This window comes from Ambystoma mexicanum, chromosome 2q, assembly GCF_040938575.1.
Source record: "Ambystoma mexicanum isolate Mex_15411 chromosome 2q, UKY_AmexF1_1, whole genome shotgun sequence".
NCBI lineage: Eukaryota > Metazoa > Chordata > Amphibia > Caudata > Ambystomatidae > Ambystoma > Ambystoma mexicanum.
Window position 1 is genome coordinate 306,218,551 of NC_090924.1, and position 18,716 is coordinate 306,237,266.

The following is an 18,716-nucleotide window of genomic DNA, read 5'->3' on the forward strand; positions in this document are numbered from 1 at the left end:
CTTAAAGTTGGTCTGAGCCGTTGAAGGGGGACCCGGGGTGAAGCGAAAATCGCCTATGAAGATTTTGTCTTAAAGTGGGTCTGAGCCTGGCGGAGGCGGACCCAGGTTGAAGCGAATATCACCTAAGAAGATTTTGTGTTAAAGTTTGTCTGAGGCCAGCGGAAGGGGATCCTGGGTGAACAGAAAATCACCTGAGAATTTTTACATATGAAATCCTGAGACGAAACTAACTTTGATGTTTGTCGTGTTGCATCAGGTCCTCTGAAAAAGAGACTTTGAATGGCAGAGAGACTTGTCACAGAAGGCCATGATGTGGAAGTTTTGAACTGCATACTCGTGCTAGAGAAGCCAGAGACTCTGTTAAGCTTGAGTGTGCCACCTTGTCCTGTGCTGAAAACGTGCAGAAGGGAAGCCAACGGCTTGAATATCCCAACATATCATTTCTTGAACACTTTTCTTTTGCATAACATTATTTCTCACACTATTTGTATTTAGAAATACGGATTGGCAATATGTTTATTAGTATAGGTCATTTTAATTTGACAAGACACCAGTAGGACTGCGTTATCATTATTTGATGGTTGTAGCTTGCTCCCATCTTTAGATTAAGGATTAGATAGGAGTTTTTCAAACCCGATTGAAGTTCAATAAACACGAACTGTGATCACCTGAACTGTGAACACATACCATGCCTTACTTACAGCACCCACGCATTGTTAACCATATGGCCAACTGAGGGCAGCACACCAAAAGGTGTTGCAACAGCCGGAGGGACTTAAGCAGAAATTCCTCTGAGAGAAACATAAAGTCTAAATACCAAGAAAGTCAACAACCTTGTAGGGGGCACAGTACGCAAAAGGAAGCCAAATATCAAATACTGACCTAATACAATCCTATGTATGCCCAAGTACCACTCCTTTAAAGGTGTTTACACTTGTATTTTCCGCCTATAGATTGGAACCCTTGGAAGGTTTGTTATTGTACTTCTGAGCAGTTCATCCTAACATAAAATAAATCATGCAGTAAATACAAGACACACCATATCCGTAGTGGGAATGGCTCTTCAGTAGGGAAAAAGCCAGACCTCACAAATTAAGCATTTTAAATGTTAAGAAAATATTTTATAATTGACAGTGTCTCTCGTAAACGTGAGCATATCTGGAAAGTGGATCATGAAAGGTTATATAGTCTGAGGGAAGGACAAGTTGCAAAGTAAAAGTAACTGGAGTATTACGCACAGTTTCTGCAGGATTCCTATAAACCATTGTGTCTCTAGGCTGATAGCAGATCAGCGTGTTTTGGTTTTGGGTGTTATGTGAGAACTGATTCACAATTTTCTTTATCGTGTTGCCTGATTACTCATGGATGGGGCAGGGCCTAGTTCATACTCGAAATATTATTGTCTTGTGTTTACATTGTAATTAAATGTTCCTTGTGTACAACCGCGGGTACTCATGACTCAGGTATACATGAATGGGACAATAGGATGCCTTGAGTACCCTTCAAGCAGGTGTCTGCGGCTCACCTGATTTTGTCATCTGTGACTCCCAGGATATCTCCCCATTGACTATGCTGATATATGTAGTCCAAGACATCTGGAGAGCTAAAGGTTGCAGCCCCATGCCTCAAAACAAGGTAAACGTTGGCAGATGGTGCCTCATAATGAGCTATCATCTTGATAAGCATTTACTTATTTCTGCTATTTTCAAGCCCAGATTGCTTTAGAATTTGAGATTTAACCAAATTTAGAGGCAGTGAGAAAATCTCTTTGTTTAAATTTACATTCGAAAAAAATGTCATCATTTAGTTTTATATCATAAGAGGGATTGCAGACATTGCTGGGAAGAGCCACTACTCAGAGTATGTATGGTTCTGGGTATTCTGACGATGAGTGTTCATCACAAGTTTGAAACACTTTTGTATGGGTGCACTATAGATAAAATATCATAATATCATATCATTGGAAAGCTGAGGATTTATAGAATATCTGTCAACAGAAAGAATTTCATCATCCAGCAAATGTTTAGTATGGATAGAGTATGATTCTGTCACGTGAAATGACTGGTTTGGGATAGTCTGCCGAAACCCATGACTTCTACACCCTGCAGATTCATATGTCAATCTCTTAAATCAAGAAGAATCAGAAAGACATTGTGATTTGTGTAATAATGATATGCAGGGAGGGCCGTCCTTTTTCCCTGCTTGTGCAGGGAGGCACTTTAGCAAGGGCTGACTAGGTCTGAGCTGCTCTGTTACCAACAGAGATGGTCCGCCCTGAGCATTCTTATTGCCACTAGCAAACCATGTGATGGCTCTGAGGGATTTTCCATCACCGAATCGGGATATAGGTAGTCGGTTGACGGAATTCATTACAGAGTCACGATTAACGCTGGAATCCGACTAATAGCGACAGGACACTGCGATTGAGAAGCTGATACATTATTATTATTATGTTTATTTTCGAAATGCTTTCGCACCTGCGTTTGAATTTCGAGGGCGCTACTTTGAATGGGGCATATGTGGGAATGGGGAGTGAGAGTCATAGACACCGTTGGTGAGGATGCACGCTGCTCTCAGGGTGGCCTGCACACATGCGTTAGACCTGTGAATAATACCAGTGCTCTAAGCAGCCAGATTTGCTGAGCTCCCTCATCACGGGACTAATGGAGAAAACAAGCGGGAGATGCGATGGCCAACTGTAGACTAAAATTCTGCATGGACTCTCCCATCTAGAATTTGCCCAACACCCATAACCATATAAGATGCATCTAAACGCTAATCTTGGCATGCTAATTGTCTGAAACATATGTCAATATATATATTTTTGTAAATTGATGCATTTCATCTAATTGTATTTTCCGACACATGCTGAGGACTGAAATAACAAAGTGGGTGTTTTGCCACACCCTTTGTGTGGGTAGCCTATTGGTCTGATAACCCTGAACACATTCAATTGGAATAACTGTAAAATGGATGCTGTTGTTACAGCTTCACCCGCAGGGTCAGTGTGTGTTCCTATGAATGCCACCAATGCGAACAGAGACTGGCTGCTCACCAACTTCAGAAGCTTCAGAGCCAGTGCTAAGTATGCTGACCTCCAACTGCTAAACCCTACGTTCTCTGGGGTAAGTCACAAAACCATCATGCTATATGTATGTTGCTTTTCTACATCATCCTCACCTTTGAAACCATCAAGAGAACTAATGCCTGATTGTTTCACTTTTTCGGTGCATGATTATCAATAAGGAGGCAATATAGTATAAAGTTTACACGTGTTATAATTGTCAAGCAGGACAACAAGTCTTTGTGGCTGTGCAGCATCATCAAATCTATAGAGCATACATTCAATACAAGCATCAGAAATGAGTCAGAAGAAAATCTAAACACCTTTGCAACCCTACCCCTTTTGACCAATGACCATGAGTCACTGAGCAATGGTAGGAAGTACGAGGAGCCAAACTTGGGTCCCTCAAGTCCCCTGCACACTATAATGAACTGTCCATAGACAATCAATAATTCAATCAATATATACTGCAAGGCTGTATTTATGAGCAATGGTGCCAGGTCTGCTAAATATGAGTGCAGAGAGTGCAAGGTTTCCTGGTGATTATCGGGGGTCAGAATGGCCTACCTTTCTCTTGGCTCAGGTTATGTCCTTTTTTGGGTTATCGCACATTTAGACCCTAACTGTTTTTTGGGACGGAATGAGGGAAGGTTTGCATTACTCTGGACATGTAAGGTTTATGTTTGTTTGCATATGGCTTTTTATGTGTAGATCCCTCGCTGCAAATCTTAATAGTTTTTTGGTGCTTACGCGGATTCCAGCAGTGGGTGATCCTATGCTTCTTGTTAGAACTGATGGGTTCCCAGGTTTACGCTGGAACACAGACAGTTGAGGCAATTCTTACATTTCCTGTGAGATTATTCCAGCTTTGGGGCGGGATTGCATGACACTGTCTGTCCCAACATGTCAGACACACTGTTTCTGGAATTAGCAAGTCCTTCTACAACCATTGGTTGGTCTTCTTTTGGTACTGATTGAAGGGTTGGTTTTCTATGAGGAGTTTGATTTGAAAGAAATGCTCATTAGACAATGGCGTTGACCTATCAATAAATGCAGAAGCCTGCATTCCAGGTGAAACCTAGGTTGTGGAACATTATTTTTTTAGTGACTAATTTTGCAAATCAGGTGGTGTAGGCATAGTGAGGAGGTTTCTTTAAGTAGGTGAGGCAGGGCAAGACGAAGATTTCCATTTGGGGACCATTGAGCTTGAGACGTAATGCCTATTGATGTGTGATGGTTCCCAGATTCACAAACATTCCCTGAGTCTCATGTAGGATGTCTAGACGACTTTATTTACATAACTGCAAGATTTCTATCAGGTTTCTATAGCCTCTATTATTGAATAGATGTATAGGGGCATTTGCGTGCCTGTGCGCGTGCGTGCGCATGCGTGCGCGCACTCGCGCACACACACAGACACACACACACAGACACACGTTCTTTGTTAATATTTGTTTTTATCAATCCTGACAGCTGGATGTTCTGGACCTTCTCACCTCTCTGCAATTGGCGGATATGACGGTGCTCTCTGGTGCTCTCAGCAGTGACTCCAACATCACTGCCATCTTTAACAACCTTGACAATAGGACGCTGGCAGACCTGGCAGGATTCTACACACAGTTTAATATGGTAGAGTATTCAACGTTAAGTATTTGAATATTTTATTTACACAACCTATGGTCAACACACACTGTATGTTAAGATCACTCCAGTGCGTATTTAAATCATACAATCAGAACTATTATGGGTTCTTTGGAGCTTTAGCATCTACTGATCTTGCACTTTACTATCAACCTCATTACCATAGTATTTATGATTGAGTCAAGAGCAACTCCATTGCTCTCTTTGGGCCTACCCTATGATGCATGGCGTTAAACAGAGATTGCAGTCTCCAGACATGGCAGGTGTTATGGCATTCCCATTACTGAGTTATAGGAGGTTAAGACGGAGTAGAAATTCCCCTGGGTGGGTAAAGAGTTTCCAAATTATTTCATGCTGCAGCATTATTGACATTGCTTGAAGCAAGGGAGGCTTAGCCACATGTCATCACTTTCAAGGCCCTGGTAATAAAGTATCTGCAGAGGTTATAATGCCATGGGGCAACTTTTTCAACACTGACGCCAACTCAGCAGTTCGGACATAACTACTAAGCCGTGGCTAACGACCATTGGTGTAGCCTACTACTGTTCACATATCACTCTAGCAGGTTGCCTTCTTACACATATACCCTGAATTTCTGTGGGTCCGGGTTGGGGGTGCATGCTACTCCATTGCTATACACCCCACATTTGAGAGGGTCTAGGTTGGGCTCTTGGCTGGATAGTGTTCTCCCCTCTCACCTGCTGGCAAAGGCCAGTCCTCAGGCCCGAGTAAATACAGCCTAGCTACATACAAATGCACCATAGCAGGGGAGCATTAATAGTCCCACACTCAGTGAATATGAAGTAGCATTGTTAGTAATAATTGCAACCCATTCTCGATGTATCGGTTATATCAGACTTGCACCCTCTGAAAGGTCATTGTTCTTTTTGCACATTCTGTTTGAAGGATGCCCCTTTAGTCAGCATTACATTCATTTGAGGTGAGTATCAGCAGGATTCATGTTTGTTAATCCCAGAAATTAAACTCTTTGGTAATTTGTTTAATAAATAATGTTATATGAATTTACATAATACGGCAACATGTGCATCCTTTTGTGTTTAAATTTAACACTGGAAGCTTTGGGTGCAGTACACAGGGGCCATTGCATGCCCCTGTATGAACATACATTAAATAGAGAAATCTGAAGATGCAGAGTATGGTACACATATAAGGAGTGAGCCGTATCCCCAGGTGCAAGAAATTGAAACAGTGAATATAAGAATGACCATAGAAGCTAAGAATATGAGGGCAATGCACACCTCTCAACAAAAACTAATGATTATCCTCTAAAGAGCCCCTCCGACTAGAGGATATTAAGGACCCTCCTCGTTCTGCCCACTGACCTTACTGAACCTCACAAATGAGTGTCGGGACCCCACATACACAGTGAATCCCCCTCGTAAGACAGAGCACTTTCTATATGGGAGAATAGATTTGCGACAGCCTTAGAAAGAATATTGATCATCTCCTCTATAATCCTTTTTCTAATACAGCTAAGAGACCTGCTCTGGAGGAATCTCCTCTTCAATTGAAAGTGTGTGCATTTTGAAATGGACCCAAACATGTATACAGAGCCTCTGTGCCATACAACCACACAGCACAACATGGCACCGCACAATCTACTATATGATGTAGTATTGCAGGACCTTTTGGTCTGAGTATGCTAATCGTCATGATTTAGGGAGCTTTCCTTCACTGCTAACCAGCTCTTTCTTCCTGCAGTGGAACCTTTCTTTGGTGAACATAACAGCATCTGGGACCATGCTGAATAGGACCCTCATGCGGCTGGTCCATGAGAAGAGTCAGCTGAACACGACTGACTATGCAGATTGGTTCCAGAATAAACTGCCCATCCTCCTGCCCAGCATCACTGGGTCCCAGCTCACACAGATCCTGTCCAATGTTTCGTGTGACTCTCTTCAAGCTGTGTAAGTATTATCTTAGATTGTACCTCGAAGAGTTTGTACTCTCCGCCTGTGTGTTTCTTTGTTTGTTTATTGTAAGTAATGATCAATTACCCACAGTGGTGCTTCTGTTGTTTGTTTAAACTTCACATTTGGAATTTACCCCACCTTTGGGCTAGGATCCCAGATGCACATTAAGTCAAAAAGCCGACTTATTTTAGTGGCCGATCTCAAGGTTGTTAACGAGGCCAGTAATGGTCCCTCCTTCCATTGGCATTCAGTCACAGTCACAACCCCAGTACTTCATTCAGCCAATTCAACCCGGGGCTTAGTCCTGTTCTCAGTAAGGGACCATATGAAATGTCTGCTCTGACACATGAAATGCTTTTATTATTAATATTATTATGGTATTTATTGAGCGTGGACCTATCTTTGAGAAGCAACAGAGCCCTTCACATGGAAATACAACAATACATATGCATAACAGAGTGCTTTAGAAAGGTATAAAACAGTACAGATGCATAACAGAGTGCTTTAGAAAGGTATACAACAGTACAGATGCATAACAGAGTGCTTTTCAGAGGGAGCAACAGAGCAGATATTAAGCAGGTGTAGCATACAGAGGGGCACAGAAGAATGGTACATTTGTGCATGGTGATGGCGAGGAGAGAGGGGGTGGCATCTAGCGAGTCAGGTGGTACAGGGGGGATGTGATTGCACAACATGGTGAAAAATGACATGTCATGATTTGCCCATTCCCCTGCGCTTGTTCCCAAGAGGTGCAAGGAGCATGTCCCCAAAGTCTATCCATTTAAAAGTGCATCCCATTTGTGAATTTGGGATGTGCTTTTAAATGCTCAGAAACACCCCTGATTTGTGCAGATGCACAAAGCCATGTAAATGGTCATCTGAAAGGTGGGATCTAAGACGCACCCATTCAGATAGCCTCTGAGAACTGGTCTGCTCCTTAGCGCAAGTGATGATATGCGCACTTCATCACTTGGTCCAACAAAAACATTTGAGAATGTGGCCCTTAATGACTCCACAATTTGTTGTAAATGATTTTATATATAATAGAAATACTTTCTTGGAAATGCCAATTAAGATAAAAGACACTGTTTTTTAACAAAGCAGAAGAAATATATACAAAAGACAGAAATATAATGTAAATGTAAAAAATCTCCATGCAAATAGTGAGCTATCTTGGAAAACAAGTATAGTTAAGTAAAACAAATGATTAATAAATAGTCATAATGACGATAATGGTAGGCATAAGGAATCTTTTGTTCAACAGAGTGTTTGTTTTATGATCTTGGAAGTGCGATGCACCCAAGCCATTTTATTTTCCCACATATAGGGGGTAATTCATGGAATCAAGCGCAGAAGTGGCACAAGCGGCTGGCACACAGAGTGCACGTGCGCCAGCGTGCGCCAGCCGCATGCGCCAAAACCCATTTTCACACACAGCATATTCATGGATACTCACAACCATAACCAGCGACCCCGCCCCCTGCGCCCATCCATGAAAACGTGCTAAAAACGCCACTCAGCCCTCACGCGCCAGCGAAATTGCATGTAAAACTCCCTGCACACCCCTCAGAATATGCGCACCCCGCTCGCGGCAGCGAAATCGCTTGTAAAACTCCTTGTGCACCCCTCGGAATACGCGTACCTCGGTTGCGCCAGCGAAATCGCATGTAAAACTCCCTGCACACCTCCGGAATACGCGTAACCCGCTCGCGCACGTGTAAAACTCCCCGCACAACTGTGGAATATGCGTACCCCGCTCGCGTGTGTGTAAAACACCCCACGCACCCCTGGAATATGCGTAACCCATTCACGCGTGTGTAAAACTCCCCACGCACCCCTGGAATTTGTGTACCCCGCTCGCGCCAGCCAAATCGCGTGTAATTGTCACTCCCGTACCCCCAGATTCACGTAGCAGTGTTGTGAGAAGCCACATGCACCCCCTGCAGCCAGACCACGCCACAGGGGTCCACCCTACACCCCTCCCCATGCCCCGCAGGCAGCCCATCCACCCTGACCATGCCCTGCGGGCAGCTCATCACCTCTGACCATGCCCAACAGGCAGCCCATCACCCCTGACCATGCCCTGCAGGCAGCCCATCACCCCAGACCATGCCCCGCAGGCAGCCCATCACCCCTGACCATGCCCCGCAGGCAGCCCATCACCCCAGACCATGCCCTGCAGGCAGCCCATCACCCCTGACCATGCCCTGCAGGCAGCCCATCACCCCAGACCATGCCCCGCAGGCAGCCCATCACCCCTGACCATGCCCCGCAGGCAGCCTATCACCCTAGACCATGCCCCACATGCAGCCCATCACCCCTGACCATGCCCTTCTGGCAGGCCAAATGCCACCATGCACTTGGGAGCCCTGACCCATGTCCCCAACCCCACCCCCAGTGATTGGCACCTGCTAGCAGGTCCGATTCATGTCCCCCCACACGACACGCCTTTACAATTCAGACCCATGGCCCTTATGGACACCCAAATCCCACCCCACGCCACCCCAGTCCAAACACCCAACCAAGCATTCCATCCACTCCACATTGAATTCCCCATGTCATGATATATACCAAATAACCAGTATGCCCATGAATACATGTCCGTCAGACCCACACAATGCCGACACATGACTGAGAAAACCAACAGTGTGACATGCACGAAACCAATGAGAGAAGACCACACAAATAAAGTTAAAAAAAATGTATTAAATACAAAACTGAATGAATGAAATGAAATCACACAAGAAAACAAATAATAAATACAAGTCTGGATGTCCAAAATTATGCAAAGAAAATGAAGGCTGAAATCCAAAGTAAAATGGCTCCAAAGCGTCCGTCCATAAAACAAAATCCAAAGTTAAAAAAAAGCAAATCATTCCTCCATGGGTGAAAAAAAATAAGTAAAACCAAGTCCATGACTATATACAAATGAAAAATCAAGGCTCCATGAGCCCAACAATCCAAAGGAAACCCACAGAAGGTGAGGGGCGCCTCAGTTGGGTGGCCTCCACGTGCCCTTTCCCTTCCCATTCACAGCGCCTTTGCGTGTGGTTGGGGATGTGGGGGCACCACCATGACTACCGGTACGCCCCGCCGTGTTGCAACATTGTGCAGGACACATGCTGCCACAATGATCCTGCACACTACTGGGGGTGCATAGAGTAGCTGCCCGCCAGAGCGGTCAAGGGAGCAGAAGCGTGGTTAGAGCACTCCAAATGTGCGCTCCACTATGGCACAGGTTGCAATATGGGCTGCTTTGTATCTTATCTGGGGTGGGGTGGTGGGGTTCCGTATTGGCGTCATCATGTGGGTGCTCAGAGGGTAGGCACTGTCCCCTGGGGAGGTGATAATGGTTGTCATTAGTTTGGTTTGTGTATTTGTCTGTGTGTGACATGCATGCATGTGCACAGGCATTTGTACTCACCATTGTGCCATGTGTCGGCATGCTTCACAGCTTCCAGGTCCCGGCTCAGGGCGGACATTCTGTATATGAAACTGTCATGGGTGGACCAAGGATAGTTAGCAAAGACAGAGGTGATGATCCCCTGTGCATCGCATACAACTTGCACGTTGATGGTATGCCAGTGCTTGCGGTTGCGGTGGATATTCTCTGTGGCCCTAGGTGGACGTAGGGCCACATGGGTGCAATCGAGGGCACCAAGCACTATGTGGAAGTGTGCCACCCTGTAAAAGTCCTGGACCATGGCGTGCCTTTCTGAGGGTGTTCTGGGCATGTATATGTGCCTGCGGACTGATGGTCACGTAGTCATGATTGCCAACACCTGGTTTAGGCAGCGTGACTGCGTGGGCTGTGAGACCCCCCCCACTATGGCAGTGGTCCACTGAAATGACCCAGTGACCAAGAAATGCAGTACATTGAGCACCCTTTCCAAGGGGCTCAGTGCTTGGGAGCACAAGGTGGGTGATGTGAGGTCATCCTCCAACTCCTGGACCAGATCTATGATGATATGAGGTGGAAACCAATACCTGCCATAGACCTGGTCATTAGGCTTCCCAAAAAGGCTTGTCCTGGGCAAAAAAATGCAGGGCCTGGCTATTCTCCTCCTCCTGTGGTGTCCCATGATCAGTGCTGCGAGAAATGGGACATTCATCGTAGCTGTACATACGTGTTTGTTGTTTGTGCGCACTTTTATACTGTGCTGGGACGCTTCCGCCTGCCTTCGTGTGGCGGACGTGTTTAGACCTGTGCATGTCTTTTGGCATGCGTGTGTTCCCTTATTCGATTCCATGAATACGTGTAGTTCGCGAGCGTGTGGGCGTTCTGTGTATTTCCCAGCAGTACTTCCCCAGTTACGCCCTCATTTTCACGCGTTGTTCCTCATTCTGTGTTCCGCCCCGTGTTCCACCCCCTTTTTGGTGTGTGCGCTACACGCTGTCCACTTTCGCTGTGCGCGTCGCGCACGGCGTTCGGGATGTCACAGTGACGTGTGCGCCCGTGTGCGTCACGCGCAAATTTGGTGCACTTCACGGGAAAAACACGCATAGGGCCTTCCATGAATCGCTTGCACCAGCTTGCGCCACATATTTTGGCACACATTTATTCCATGAATTGGCCCCATAGTCTCTGGCTGTTTATTAACAGACAATTAAACCCAGTGCTTGAAATATTGAGGTATTGTTGTTGTTAGATAGCCCAGTTAAAGGTGGGTAAATGATGAGACTCTTCCAGAAGAGTGCTCTATTGCTTTACACCACAGTCCATTCACACAAAAGGGCACTATTATGCAGTGTACAATTACATACATACAGAACTATTGTTACAGGTAAGGGACATCTCTTGATTATCTTCAACCAGTTCTTCCAATGAAAAGCCACACACATTAAGGAGACCATCCATTGTTTTATTGTTTTGACTGTGACTAGGGAACAATACATTTTCCTCCTCTTTTCTGTTCCTCTTGAATGTGCCTCTTCTACTGCTGCTCATGGCCCTTTGAATTGGCCCGCAGGGGAGCATTCTGGACCGTGTGCCACTACTCTACAGCTCTGCTGGAAAATCAGGGATCACAAAGTGCACTAGTGCAAGCCCAGGTTGCCTTTTCTTGTGCTTGTGGTACTACAATGTGGATTGTTTATGATTCAATGTTGCCTTCTTCTCTTTGCCAGGGTCTCCGGTGTCGATAAAGCCTACTCCGAAATGAGCATGGCAAGAAGGCAGGAGATCTATGGTGCATTATGGAGCAACTTAAATCAGACTAAAAATGGTAAGAGCACCAAAGCAGGTGGGTCAATATTCACTGTAGTTAAAGTGCAGTCAAAGCTGATAGCATTCACCAGAGATCATGTTCAAATTACGCGGCCACGGTAGTGGTTGTGTAGTTATGGTTAAGTTGTTAATCCCATAGGAAGAGCACTTTTTGGGTGGCTTATAACTTCGCTCCCCCTGGACGAATCTACACCAAAAGGAATTGTTTTGCAAAGTTTGTTGAGGTTTGGTCCAGGGGGGGCAAAGTTATAGGAGGGGTCCCAAAATGTCTTTTTCCCCATAGACTGAATGGGGAAAAAAGTTTGCTCGTGCCTACAGCCCAAACCGCTGGACGGATTTTCGCCAAACTTGCAGCAGGAGCAGCGGCTTTGTCCCGAAAGCGTGCTTTTGTAAATTTGGTGAAAATTCGTCCAGTATTTTTTTTTAAAACGACCAAAAAGTAGGTCACAAAAAATTAGTGATATCTATGTCCACTATGCGGACACACTTCCCTGTTCGTGCCACGGACAGGACACCGATTGGTTAATTGGCTTGCGTCATGTCCACGGACATGCGACATGTTTGCTGATTGGATGGTGAAGAGCGTGAAGTGCGTCAGATTTTTGGAAACGCCCACCATCTTGGATTCACGGACAGCGGCCAGTGTCCGCGGACATCGCGGTAAAAACATATTAAAAAAAACAACATTGCACTTGTCAAACTTATCAAATAATCTCTGGGGAGGTGAGGGCTGATGAGGATGGGATGGGATATGGCTGCAAGAAGCAACAAAAAATGGTTGTTTTGCCGCAAACGTCCGCAAACAGTTTGGATGTTCGCGAACAGCGCTGAAAAGTTTGCCGACACCTCAGCATTACAGGGTTGGTGAAATGCAGTTCTTGGATGGCTTATAACTTTGACGCAACTTAATGGAACTGCATGAAATGTTGCATGTATATTTCTGACCTGATTCTGAGTGACTAGGCAAAGTTTGGTGGGATTCTGTCATGAGGGGGCAAAATTAGAGTTGGGGTCCCAAAATAATGGAAAGGCTTATAAATGAAGTGCCATTTGACGAATCCACACTTAATTTGGGAAACTGATAATATATTTAGATAATGTATTTGGGAAGTTTCGTGGGAGAGGGGGCGTCCCAAAATAATGTAAAGGCTTATAAATGGGTGCCATTTGACGAATCTACACTTCGTTTGGCAAACTGATAATAGATCTAGATATACATGTTTTTGCAAAGTTTGGTGGGATTCTGTCAAGACGGAGCAAAATTAGAGGGGTGTCCAAAAATATTGTAAAGGCTTATACATGTGGTGATATTTGACAAATCTACACAAAGGTGTGTATAGATATAGATGTTTTCGTAAAATCTGAATGGATTTTGGCAAGTGGGGGCTACGTTATATGACGACTGTATGTGCATATATTTGACACTTTTGAAAAAATAAAACATGGGTGGATTTCCAGAAAACTTGCATAAAGAGCATTGGCAAGGACCTACAAGCATGGTTGTGCAAATGTGTCAGTGTTTTATTATTTGACAAGTGTCATAATGTAGCTACATAAAAAAAGGGGTAGACCTTTAGTAACTGAGGGGGAGCCTGTGGCCATGGGCAGTGGCCAGATTGTCCAGGTCATGGAATAAGGTCATGATCCAGACAAACTGGCTACTGACCATGACCACAAGGGACAACACATAGGATTAAAGTGGCCATGTCCACCTGGGACTGGCTTTGTGGTAAAGTAATTCGAAATTAGGATGGATCTGAAAGGGAAGAACAATTTGCTCATGGTATTATGGTCATAGGGTTCTCTTTTTGCCTTCTGCAGGCTGCCATGGTAAGCGAAGAGGGGCCTTGTATGGAACCCTCGCCTTCCCTTTCCATGGTGGCCATCTTGGAAAAGGATTTTCTTCCTACACCGAGACGCCGCAGTGAAGGCCATTAGGACCCCGGGTTCCCACTTTGGGAACCTAGGGTGCTAATGGCCTTCATCCCCAATTCCAGGGGCTGGAATGGGGGGGATAATGGTCCAGAGACCTTGTTATCCACCCTCACTTTGCTTGGGCTGATAACTTTGGCTGCTGGGCGGGTATCCACCATTCCAGTACCTGGAACGGAGGATGAACATCACAATATTCCCATTAGCATAAAACAAAATGCAAATGGAAATGCTGGAAAATTTTATTGAGTCTATGTACTTTACTGAGAAATATTTTTTTTTAGTTCTATTTTTTAACTGTGAAAGGTGGTTCTTAAACAAATATATCTCATGTTGTGAGGGAAATGAGGGAATAGGAACCAAACACTAATATGGAGGGGTAGGTGGACAAGGGAAAGTGTTGCATGTGTGTTATTTCTAGGGTAGGGGGCAGAGTTTCTCTTGCTTCTTGATTACAGCAGTGAGGAGGGATGCCATTTTAAGATAAATAGCAGTTTTGCTAAAAGTATGTACTGTGTACTAGATTGATAATGGATAATGAGTAGGAATAGGTGTTGGAGCGGTGCAAGGGAAATTTTGAAGTTGAAAGTTCCCAGATCAGTATAAAATGCAGTTCTGAACTGTCCGCGAAGCAGAGATCTTATCGTGAAGTGCGGACGGGTTCTCGGACATGTCATCATGCCGCGCACCAGCGTATGGTCATGTGGCACTGTGCGGAAGGTCCGCTATGAAGTGAGATGTTCGTAGACGTCTACGGATGCAAAACAAGTTGAAAAAATAGTTGAATTAGGTGCAAAAAGTGTATAGAAGTGTTAAAAATGATTCCAGAAGGTGGGAAATGGCACTTTGTAAATGGGACACAAATATTGCTATATTGGGTAAGTATGATATTAGTAAGTTGTAGGAAAATAGCATGCACTGGTAAAAACCCATGACATTCACTGAAAACACTTTTTTAAAGGGGCGTTATGGTTAAGTTGTACTAATAAAAACTTATGAAATTCCATGAAAAAACTTTCTTAAATGGACGTTATGGTTAAGTTGCAATAATAAAAACCTATAAAATTCAATGAAAAACCTTTGTTAAACGGACGTTATGGTTTTCAAGTAAAACCAAAAAAACGCCAGAAATTCGCCAGCAGAGGTCTTATTGGGAAGTGCGGACGGGTTCTCGGACACGTCATCATGCCGCGCGCCAGTGTATGGTCATGTGGCACTGTCCAGAAGGTCCGCTATGAAGTCAGATGTTCGTAGACGTCTACAGATGCAAAACTAGTTGAAGTAGTTGCAAAAAGTGTATGGAAGTGTTAAAAATTATTCCAGAAGGTGGGAAATGGCAGAGTTTTAAGGTGACACTTTGTAAATTGGACACAAACATTGCTATACTGGGTAAGTATGATATTAGTAGGTTGTAGCAAACTAGCATGCACTGGTAAAAAACCTATGAAATTCACTGAAAAAACTTTGTTAAAGGGACGTTATGGTTAAGTTGCACTAATAAAAACCCATGAAATTCAATCAAAAAACTTTGTTAAGGGGACATAATGGTTAAGTTGCACTAATAAAAACCTTTGAAATTCACTGAAAAACGTTGTTATTAAAGGGACGTTATGTTTATGTTGCTACCATAACTAGCGAATTTCAGGGGTTTTTCGGTTTTACTTTGAACCATAACGTCCCTTTAACAACATTTTTTTTACTGAATTTCATAGGTTTTTATTAGTCCAACATAACCATAACGTTCTTTTAACAACGTTTTTTCAGTGAATTTCAAAGGTTTTTATTAGTGCAACTTAACCATAATGTCCGCTTAACAAGGTTTTTTCATTGAATATAAGATATATCTAGTAGACCATGAAGTCCTGCACTGTGTAGCATTTGCTTTTCAAGTAGAAAATTGAGTTGGAGGAAATTGTGCAAAATTCATTGAAATATCTACCTGCTTATTGCTTTCCTTATATTACGTTCAACAGTCAAATTATGAATGAATTGTTCCATTTCAATCATATTTGATGGGCGCATTAAGTATTATTATTACCTGGAATGATATCTTGCATCCAGAGTCCCCAAAATACTCTAAATGTCCCTGTGGCCACAGAGAAGAATGAGCAACCATTGGCCATGGTTATTTTGCTTGGCTTTTTCCCCCCTCTGCTCCCGGGAGCAGTCGGCAAATGACACCTTTACATCCGGGATCCCTGAGAAGAAACGCTGCGTTGGGGGCTTCCTCTCTTGTCCATGTTTGCTCAGACTCGTCCACGGAGGCAAGTGACACATTTTCAATATATGCAATGGACCGAGATTAGTGCCTGTTCTATAAACTGCTATGCTAATATTTGAGACTCTATTACTGAACACAACTTGGATTTGCTGTCTGACTCAGAGACCTGGCTATAAAAGAAATTATCCTGTCCCTCCATTTCTGTACCACTTCTTCTTGGCTTTTCCATGATTAGTGCTAACAGATCATCTGCCAGAGATGGTAAAATGGCTTTCATTTTTAATTATGCATGCAATATTGATGCTGTTCCCTGCACCCCAGTGCCATTGCATACAATTCATGTATATCTATACATGACGTATAAAGGCATTAGTAGTCTATTGACCCTCACCTCTCTCCAATGCAGCCCAGACACTCTTCCTTATTTTTTGGATGTTTCTGTGCCCGTAATGAAAACATAATTGTCATTCAAAATAATGACCAATTCAAAACTTGATCTCAAAGGCACATCAAGTAGCCTAGGTTTCCAATTCATGACCACTGATGCGACCCATATCAAAGGCTGCTTGTTGGACTGGTGCTAAGCCCATTGAGACCTCTGTTTCGACCATGAACGGTTCTGATAATTTTTCCTTCTTTTTCAATCCTCGCTTCACTGTGCTCCTCCTTGCAGAGCAACGGGAAAATCAATTATATCTTACCTTTATAAATGGACCTTTACAGGACCCAACATGATCAAAACTTTCCTTTGTGGATATTCTTCTGTGTAAACCAATAGTCTTGTTTCAAATTATAATGCCTCCTTACTTAAGCTAATGGATAAAGGTGCTCCTCAAGTCCACAGTGGTTAAAATAGGCCCAAAGCGGAACAGCTGGTGTTGACAGGATTGCTGTCAATGAACCCCTGCTTTTTACTGTATATATTAAGCCCCTTCATGATCACCTCCTGGCCCAGGACGTGGTGTTCCAAAAATATCCTGATGATACTTGGATGGTCTTCCATTTGAAGGGTAGCCTCGAAGTGGATGACTCATGGCAGCAGAAAGTTATAGTTGCATTGAGACATGGATGTAAACAAGTTGGTTTACTTTATCTCAGTTTAAATTTGAGTTTTTACTAATCTCTACTAGACATGTTTCTCTTAAAACGAATGACTTATAATCCCTGTTTTCTATCTCCAGACAAATCCTCCCTCTGAAAAAATAGACTAAGACACTGAAGAGTCCATGTTGTAGGGGCAAGTAACGTAAATGAATGATGTAAAAGCCTTGTGAGGATTTTACACAATTCATTCAAGTTACAGCTCATATTCAATCATTTGGATGGCGGAGAGGAGGGGCGGAACGCAACTTATGTTTCCACCGCCTCTCTTCCTTTCCACCATACAAATGCTCCAGCATTAGCGCCAACATGGATTTTCATGCCGGCTCAAACGTTGGAGACCCCTAGCCAGTCCACCAGCTTTCATGCACAATCAATCAATCTGCATATTAGTGATCTGACTGCTGTTAAAAGGAGAATCCAGGCTCATTTCTACCAGAGCACGCTGGCGTTCTTCTCACCTCACTTTTATGTCTTTCAGACCCTTAGTGCACAATGCACACAAAAACCTTGGCCCATGCAAAGTGTTTAGGTTTCCTAAAGCCCTCTGTTGAGGGTTTTACACAAGACCAACCCAGTAGTGGGTACCATGGATGCCAAGTTCCTCTGAAGCTCTGTTATTGCTAATGTGACAGAGCAGCCTGGTGTCACTCTTAGGAGGAGAGATGGCTGGTATCAAGGTATATACTAGTCCAAGACAAGCACATCATAAAATACACAACACAATATACAGTACACCTAAAATATATAATAAATGCATTAAATAGAATTCCAATAAATATTTCAGCAATAAAAAAAATAGTAAAGGGTCTATACAAAACTCAACTCACTTCCATAATCGGTGGAATAAGACAGTTAAATTCTATCCAGTTTGCGAGGTTCACTAGGAGTAACTGGTAGTGGTTTGGCAATCATTAAAGCTTAAAAAGACAGTCTATGTAGCAAAGGGTCTACAAAGAACCCCATTATCTCCTAAAAGTAGAAACAGACGTCCACAATCACTCATAATACGATCTACCTTGTAACAAATATTGGGGGTGAACTGCAGTGATTAATCACTCTGAAATGCACAGCAAATCACAGGCACACTTTAGAACTAGCTGGATTTCACAAACGACTCCAGGACCACAAGGGAAAACATTTTCAGTGCTAGTTTACAGGTAATGGTATGGTATTGTCAATTGTAGGCTGTTTTAGAGGTTCCAGAAGTTTGTCCAGAGGGTTAACGGGATAAACGTAATAAGTCTTTCACAACGATAGTGAAAAGGTAAGTATATGCCGAATACAGCATTTACGTGCAGAGACGGCAGAAGCCATTTGGAGTCTGGGGGCGCCAAGGGGGCTGGCTGCAGAGTGGGTCTCCAGCCCACTGAAGAGAAACAGTTGCACCAAGAGAGGCACTGGAGACAATCTGCACCCAGAGCCAGAAGACCCTGGACCTCAGAACCTGCAACCGAATCATGGACAGGGGACCCAGGTACCTTGATGCAAGGCAATGGCTGTGGTGGGAATGGCTGGTTAGGTTGGATGCCTACATGAGTTTTGGAGTTGGGATTTGTTCATACTGTTCATCGATAGGGGCCTCTGATCTGTATG

General features: G+C 43.8%; 1 protein-coding gene across 4 annotated transcripts in view; it reads left to right on the forward strand.

Annotated features, from left to right (window-relative positions):
- The window catches only part of LOC138569359 (uncharacterized), a 1,262,132-nt gene that overhangs the window by 133,310 nt on the left and 1,110,106 nt on the right, over positions 1-18,716 (forward strand). For all 4 annotated transcript variants that reach the window (XM_069647272.1, XM_069647275.1, XM_069647274.1 and 1 more), the window contains 4 exons: positions 2,989-3,125; positions 4,538-4,693; positions 6,428-6,633; positions 11,767-11,864. In XM_069647272.1, coding sequence (XP_069503373.1) covers positions 2,989-3,125; positions 4,538-4,693; positions 6,428-6,633; positions 11,767-11,864 — 597 coding nt within the window. The remainder of the gene's footprint in view (positions 1-2,988; positions 3,126-4,537; positions 4,694-6,427; positions 6,634-11,766; positions 11,865-18,716) is intronic.